We start from the raw sequence: 9,043 nt of genomic DNA on the forward strand, positions 1-9,043 counted from the left end.
TTGGCAAGGTCTATTTTTTTAGGAGTTCATTTGTCAAAATCTCTCCATAAAGTGCTCATATGAAGCACATCTCGACAACTCTTTTCATCAAACATTTTTCAAACCCTAGATTTCTAATAAACTAAAAAAAACTATAAATCTAGAATCCCTAATCTACAAAACAACAATTTCCAAAAATCTCCCATAACTTGAAATTTCTTAGAACTTGAGGAAACCCTCAAGAGGGAAAGTCCCAACCTCCAAAAATATATATGCTCCATTTATTATTTAGCATTAAAACATTACGACACTCTTATTAAACTTTCATTATTTATTCTTAAACATCAAGCTCTCCAATGCACTTTCTATGTGTCTAAGCATGAATTGGCACATCCCATGAAATGCATCATATACACACTCACAAGACAAACTCAATACATAATAATCCACCCACCTAAACAATGTTAGGTGCTAAATATGTGCTTTCTTTTATAGACTAAATCTCACCTAACACAACCAAGTGGCTAGATAAAATCATGCACCTCAAAACAGTAAGTATATAGAACTATTAAGCCCTCATAATAATTAACTATTTAATATATTCCACACATTAAATATCTAATCCAATGTTACATGTGAGTTTACAAGTAGACCCAAATAAATATTAAATATATGCATCTTGTAGATGCAGTGCAAATAAACATTTATTTCTTTGACATAATTAAAATGTTGCATTGTATCCAAGGTGTCCAATGCCTATCCTAACATATTATATTAATAGTGATTGTAGACACCTAAAATTGTCCTAGTTTAATTAAAAAAATATTTTTTTTATTTAATTAATTCATTTATCTTCTTCTAGCCCTTTCCTGATTTAAATAAATATTTTTATTTATTTAATCATCCTCACTTCTTCTATTAATTAAATAAATATTTATATTTATTTAATTCATTCATTCATTAACTTTTTCCTCTATGACACATGTCAAATTCATCTCTTAATTTTCCTATACCTAACCCCTTATTATTTTATTATTTCTTCTACCTACCCTTTAATCCTAGCCAACCATTTGTTCCTTTCACTTCTTAATCTTATCCCTCCATGTTCTAAAGCATCTTCTATATAAGAGGATTCTTTCATCATTATCATAATCAGTACTTTATGCAATCAAGCCTTCTTGCAATCAAGCAACTTCACAACCACAATCCATTCTTTGTTGAGCTCTTGTGCACATACAAAATCTTAGAGAAAATATATCAAACAAAATCAATGGAGATAGGAGACAATGGAGATTAAAACCCTACTTGACATGTTAATGGTATTATTCTTTAATTTGTTGATTTTCATGTTCTTAGGTATCTTCATTGGTGTATAGTGAATGTTTTATTTTAGGAATAGGGTTTGTTGTGGTTGAATCTTTGTGGTTTTGCAATAATTTGTCATCATCATTTTTCATCGTAAATAGTGATAACCAAATCAACAATAAAATAGATGTAGTCAAATTAAAATTATAATTACTTAATATTTTTACTCTATAATTCCATTTATCATCCTAATGTATTTCATTTCACAAATGCACACTATTTTCTTAAGGATGTAATCATCATTTAATAGCATATGCAAATGTTCCATAACCATTGATTCATAACTTACTCATAGATATAAATCACATAGAATGAAGTCACTTTTTTAATTATCACCATAGAGATGGTATTAAATCACGATCAAAATCAAATGCATCAATGACATTACATCAACTAGGTCAATGGTAAAATCAAAATTCTACAATATAATAATAATATATAGCACAAACTTTCCATGGACATATCAAATTAAATGGTCGTGGAAATAACATAGAAGTGTTATTATAATCTACTACTGATGAAAGGGCATCTTGACAAACTTACGGGCAACAAAAATGCTCTTGACCTAATAACTTTAAAAATTTAAAAACTTAATAACTCTAATTAACACACTAGTGCCTACATTAATGCCCAACAAAAGAGTGTTTGTGACTTTGGTAGTTTGGACTGACCTGGTTGCTCCCATGAGTTAATATTAAAAACTTTTAGCACTCAAATGAAATTTGGATATGATTCTCGAGTATTTAAGAATGAAAATAATTAGTGGTGTGGGCATAAAAATGAGAAATATTTTATATTTATAAGGGAATTTTAATTCTTTTGGGATGTTTTATGGGATTTATTTTTTAGTTGAAGAAAGCTGAAATAAAAATTATAAAAAGAATAGCAGTCCATAAAAAGGGTTGCAAATAAGAAATCCGCTAAAAGAATTGCAGTATCAATTTGTGCAGCTACATAATGTTCAGTGTGCCAAGTAATTTCAAATGTTCAATGTGAGATAGGGTCTCTTACTCTTAGGAGTTTTTTTTCAAAGCACTATTTATGGGAATTAGAATGCATCACTTTGGAGGGAATACAGATAGATTTTAAATAGAAAAGATATCAAGAAAGTTGTCTCTTTATGAAGTTTCATGTGATTATACTTATTATTATTTATATATCTAAAGGTAAAAGTATAAAAATGATTCACACTTTAGGCAAAATTATTAGCACTAGAAAATATAAGAATTTCTAATTAAAATCAGTTTTAGTCAAAATTATAATCTTACTAGATTCACTCTAATTGAGTTAAATATAAGCCATAACATTGCTATCTAGAAATGTTTATTAAATGGCTATTTTATACCACTTCACTAAAACACAACTTTTTCTTTAAATTTCTATATTTCAACAACTCCTACTATTGTAATTTTTTTTTTAAGTACAAATACATTCTTATATATAAAATAAAAATATATTGATGAAAAAAATCATTTATATATATATATATATATATATCAAATTTTAAACACTTTCAATATATTATTTAAAAAATAGATGAACACTTCGGGACCACTTTGAAATAGATATGTAGGATATCTAGACTAATTTAATTAGATTCTGAATTTATAATTACATTGGATTTGCATATAATAATTATTATTTCCAAAAAACGTATCGAGAGTTTAAAGAACGTACAGTGCTTACGTGGAACGCTGAACGATGCTTAAATTAGGCCGATATTTTCGGTCCTGCTGTTCCGCAACATCTCGCAGTTATATAAGTACATACACCGAGGCCTTTCAAATTCATTGAGAACCCAGAATTACAGATTTTGAGTCTTCATATTCTTTATCTCAAGAAGATGGAATACACATTATTTTTAATAATGTTGATTTTTCTCTTTTCACTCTCAACTCCACTCCAATCTTCTGCTCCTCCTGATCATCAATCTCTGTTGACATTCAAAGCTGCAATCATCTCCGATCCCAATAATTCGCTAGCGAATTGGAATACCACTATTCCAATGTGTAATTGGACCGGCGTTACTTGCTCTCCTAATTCGCAGCAGGTGGTTAAGTTAAATCTCAGAGCTATGGATTTACAGGGCGTCATTTCTCCTGCGCTTGGGAATCTCACAGCTCTGGTTGCACTGTATCTCCCCTTCAACGAACTGCATGGGAGTATTCCTGCTGAGCTGGGCAAGTTGACAAGGTTGGTGAATCTAATCTTAATTGGAAACTACTTGACAGGTACAATTCCACCCTCTATCTCAAATTTCTCAGCCTTAGATCAATTGGATTTGTCAAAAAATAATCTCCATGGACCTATTCCTCCTGAAATAGGCATGCTCACCCGAGTACGATTCCTCTACCTCTATGCTAATCAGTTGTCGGGCAGCATCCCTTCCTCCATAGGAAACTTGTCAAACTTGGTTGTTTTGCAATTGCTAGCCAATAATCTCACGGGTCCCATTCCACGTGAAATAGGGAATTTAAACCGACTAAAGCAGCTCAAGCTCTTTTATAATGATCTTAGCGGAACCATTCCTCCGGAAATAGGGAATCTCACGGCTCTGATTGACCTCATCCTGGTTGGAAACTATTTAACAGGTACAATTCCTCCCTCTATTGCAAATGTCTCATCCTTAGATCAATTGGATTTGTCAGAAAATAATCTCCATGGACCTATTCCTCCTGAAATAGGCATGCTCACCCGAGTACGATTCCTCTACCTCTATGCTAATCAGTTGTCGGGCAGCATCCCTTCCTCCATAGGAAACTTGTCAAACTTGGTTGTTTTGCTATTGGAAGCCAATAAACTCACGGGTCCCATTCCACGTGAAATAGGGAATTTAAAGCGTCTAGAGCAGCTCGAGCTCTTTTATAATGATCTTAGCGGAACCATTCCTCCGGAAATAGGGAATCTCACGGCTCTGATTGACCTCATCCTGGTTGGAAACTATTTAACAGGTACAATTCCTCCCTCTATTGCAAATGTCTCATCCTTAGATCAATTGGATTTGTCAGAAAATAATCTCCATGGACCTATTCCTCCTGAAATAGGCATGCTCACCCGAGTACAATTCCTCTACCTCTATGGTAATCAGTTGTCGGGCAGCATCCCTTCCTCCATAGGAAACTTGTCAAACTTGGTTGTTTTGCAATTGCTAGCCAATAATCTCACGGGTCCCATTCCACGTGAAATAGGGAATTTAAACCGACTAAAGCAGCTCGAGCTCTTCGAAAATAATCTTACCGGAAATATTCCTTTTGAAGTGGGGATGCTCATCAATTTGCAAACGCTTAATCTATGGGGGAATAAGCTTAGCGGAAGCATACCAGTTTCCCTCGGAAAGTTATCTCCAAATTTAGAACTGGTCGACTTGTCTCACAACAACCTGAGTGGATATATACCTGGAGAACTTATGGCAAATCTTAAAAACCTTGATTTTTATTTGAATCTATCATCGAATTTTCTGCAGGGACCTCTTCCTGAAGAAATAGGTAAACTTGTAAAAGCTAAAGCAATAGACATTTCTTCTAATAAGCTTCATGGAATGATTCCCACAACACTTGCCCACTGCGTATCACTGGAGCGTCTCAATCTCTCCCATAACGCATTTGAAGGTCCGATACTAGATACACTGGGGATGTTACAAAATTTGAAATTTGTTTATCTTTCTTTCAATTTCCTGTCAGGAGAGATTAGTTAGATTTGATCAAAAGCTCTCATAACCACCTGAGTGGACGTATAAGTGGACACGCTTGTTTGTAATTAATGCATAAGCATGCTGTTTCAGTTCTCGTAGTTTGTTAGAAGTGGTAGAGACTATGTAATCTTATGAAGTAGAATAAAAATCACAATTTCATTTGTGTGTATTTCTTGTGTTTGTATTGCGGCCCTGTATGTCTATAAATTTAATCATAATATTAAAGTTAGATGAAATGTGACTCGCCATTAAAATGACTGAATATATAAGAATGTCTTGAAAATTGATTCTTATAAAATAGAATCTATCGTAGACTGAGTAATCTACGAACGATTACAGATTTAAGAGCTCAAATATATAAGTATTGTAATGTATTCAGGAACAGTTGCAATAATTCACTTACATTTTCTTGCTCTTTAAGATTTTCGTATACGTGGCTCTCATGTTTAAACATATATTCAATGTATCAATGTATTATTGATTGTTTAATTTCTTTTTATTAAGAAAATGTTTATACTATCAGATCGTTTGCGACAGTGAAAGGCGGGTCGTCTTGGTTTATTCGCTTATCTGCACTCCCAGTGCGACAACTATACCTTTTACTTTTTGTTAATTGTTATCACTCCACTAAATTCAACTCCAACGATGGCTGGGAAATCAACGAGGCTACGCTTCTCCGTAAACACCTTAAAGTTTGATTGTCTATAAATTTTTCTAAAGGAAAAACTTCCGGAAGAAGAAAATTAAATAATCAAACTTCAAGGTATTAATTACTAGCACCTTGTTGTGCAATGAGTACGCCAAAGAGATGTGCAAGTGGTTTAGGAAAAACTTGGTCTGTTTTAAGAATTTATTATATAGAGATGAATTATATGTCTCTATTAACAAATCATTGAAGTAAAGACGGTAAGATTAACATATTAGAAATTTTAGTGTATGTATACATGAAAATTTGATCCATGTTCTATAGTGTGTTCAACAAGTATTTGAAATTATATGAAAAGTTAAAATAGTTCTAAATTTCATGGACCCAAAAGTGATTTCTTGTTAAGAGGATTAGAATCCCCTTCTAAAGAGGATTTAGTAGTTTCAAAATTTTAATATTTAGAAGTGAGCAAACTTATAACCAATAAAGCGACTCATTAAGCCCATGTGAAGATAAGATTAAAAAGGATGTCTCTTAATATAAGATTAAACTCCCCTTAGAACAAGTCTATAACTACTTTCATGTAAAGATTCACTTTCATGTAAAGATTCATTATGCCATTTTGATTATGATGAAATTAATAATTAGAATATTTTGAATATCTCACTCTCAGATATCTACTTTGACGAATTAATTTCTCATTATTTCTACTATGGTTAAATGAGTTGCTGGTGTCCTCCTATAAAGTTATAATACATTTATTTCTATAAGAAAAAGTTAAACATACTTAAAAAAAATTATTCCAACTTTAGAATGCAACATAACAAATTCAAAGTTACGAATTATTCAATGTTTAGTTGGAACAAATAAAAAGTAAAGTATCAAATTTGGTACTTTGTATCAGTTTATGGAGAAGCATTCTAAACCAAAGCATCCATAGTTGAATGTTCTCCAATTTTACAGAAGTCTTGTCATGTAGATTATTCTCAAACCCTACAAGACTAATAATCACATCCTCTAAAATGCAAGATGAAATTACTACAATAAAATAGAGAGAAACAAACAAATGGGGCTTCTTACTCTTGGAAACATCCATTCTAAATGCAACTTACATTAGGCTTCAACTTGCAATTCATGGAGGGTACAAAAAGGTATGGCTCAAAAGTGATTCACTTAATATCATTAATTGTTTGATTAAACAGTCACCTCCTAGTTGGACCATTAAACACTTAATCTAGGATTCCCTTGTAATGATTTCCAAGTTGGAATAAATTCGAATAAACCATATTTTTTGGGAAGGTAATTAGTCTATGGATTACGTGACCAACTTAGGTGTAGTGTATGAAAAAATCAAATGGTTGACAACAAGGGAAACCTTCCCAATGCACTTGTGTCATCTGACACGAAGGGATGTGGAAGATCTTGTTTACTCTCAATGACTAAATATTAAAGATGATATCCTGTCACATGAATAAATACACTTCTTGTAATAAGTGGAATTGATACATCACGAGGGCTTCTAGATTATTCTTGATCTCTTGGATTTGTTTCATCTAGTTTGGGTTTGGGATTAAGACTATGAAACTCAAAGTTGGCAAGGACAATTCAAACATGGGGGGAGATAAATATAGAATGGAGCTGACCTCTTGGAAGAAATGACAACAAAATAAGGAAATTTGCACTCAAATTTTGGATGGTGGTCTTGTACCATACCTCAGAAAACTGCATGGTCAAGATCATACGGCGATAGAAGGGTTTGTGAAGGGTTGGAATGATGACATTCTCAGTGCTTATAGATCTGAATTCAGAATTGATGAGGAGCTTTTAGCTCAAATTAATGGATTGTAAATGGAAGAGAAAAAGTTTTACAGAGAGCAGAAGGCGATGGAGGAAGCCGTGTTGGTGTTTTTTGACAAGAAAAGTGAGGAATGGCCTGGATGGGGGTTACAACAAAAAAGACCTAATGAGACTTTGGGCATATGTGACAGTGGTGGCTATGAGGTACATCACCTTGGATGGCCACTTTGCCAGTAGTTTTTCCTACCATTTCACTATTTAAAATCATTTTAGACATGATAGGAAAATTTAATTGTTATTTTATTTACTCTTATCTTTGGAGCATAGTCTTGTGAATCATGTAAAACTAATGATAACCCTTTTTTACATGAGGGGTTGATTCTTCTTATCATGAAATACGCCAAAGTGAATGAGGTCAAGCCTTCCTCTACCCACAGAATTGAAAGTAATCCTAAAGCCTTGACTAGTTATGATGTGCATGTAGTGTCAGACACTGAAATTGAAGATGAAAAGGGGTAGGATGAGATGGCCATGGATTGGTATGACCTTGGTGTGTGAGACGATGGCCCAAAATATTGGCCCTCTGAGGAAGAGAGACCCCTCAAGAAAGCCACTCCTGGCACTAATAGTAGTAGAAAGAGTAAACCACACCCTAGACCTATAGCCAAAAAGTTGAAAACCCCTCCTTCCAAACCTCAGCAGATGGGACAAAATGGCTCTAAATAGAAAAAAGTGGGGAAAACGGTGGAGGCAATAGGAAAAGGGGAATAGGAGATTAAATTGAATATTTCCCTCAATCTAAACCAAGTGGACCCTCAAGAGAGTAAAAATATGAAGCGGATATTGATATGCTTTTGGCTAACTCAACAACTAGTTAGTAAAAGTGCTTCTTGTAGGTGATTAGCAAAATTCTCCTCATCAAACAGGGTATAAAAGATATTATCAACACCTTTACTAAGAACCCCATGCCTGACAAAATTGATAGGCTCCTGAAAATGACCTAGAATTTGATCGAAGATGTGAAGGTTTTAAAAATAGAGCATGAAGCTAGAATAGCCAATCTAGAGAGAGGTATGGATGAACTAAAGGGTAATCTCAAGGTCGCGGTGGGGATTAGTAAATAAGAAATGAAAAATATTATTGAAGGCCTCAAGAAGTTCAATGAGAAAATTACATTGCATAAAGCCCATCCACTCAACAACATCCCGCCTTCAACTACCATGGATAAAAATAAAAATCAGGACATAAATCCACAGGGAGCAGAAGTGCAGGTGTCTATAGGACCTTTTTCTAGGACTAGGAGAAGAAACTAGAAGAAAAGCACCATGAGGACCATCATGGAGGAGCTTGAAGACATAAACCGAAATATTATTGAGAAACATTTTGAGCTTATGGAAGCTCTTGGTTAATGTTTTTTGGTTAGTTGTTAGTTTGATTTACCTAGGTTTCTTTGTTGTATTTTGTTGGGCTCTGTGGGGTGTCCCCCCTTTTTTTCATCATTTTGCTGTTGGTTTTTTCTCTAGTTTGATACTGTTTTGAATCTCCTACTTTTGGATTTGGGTTTT

The 9,043-nt window shown here is 33.6% G+C and overlaps 1 protein-coding gene across 1 annotated transcript; it reads left to right on the forward strand.

Annotated features, from left to right (window-relative positions):
- The first annotated feature begins 3,149 nt into the window (after nt 1-3,149).
- LOC131871206 (LRR receptor-like serine/threonine-protein kinase FLS2) lies at nt 3,150-5,178 on the forward strand. Its single transcript, XM_059215932.1, has one exon. The coding sequence runs from the start codon at nt 3,188-3,190 to the stop codon at nt 5,036-5,038; it is 1,851 nt and encodes a 616-aa protein (XP_059071915.1). The 5' UTR covers nt 3,150-3,187; the 3' UTR covers nt 5,039-5,178.
- The last annotated feature ends 3,865 nt before the right edge of the window (nt 5,179-9,043 follow it).

The sequence above is a fragment of the Cryptomeria japonica genome, unplaced genomic scaffold (genome assembly GCF_030272615.1).
Source record: "Cryptomeria japonica unplaced genomic scaffold, Sugi_1.0 HiC_scaffold_378, whole genome shotgun sequence".
NCBI lineage: Eukaryota > Viridiplantae > Streptophyta > Pinopsida > Cupressales > Cupressaceae > Cryptomeria > Cryptomeria japonica.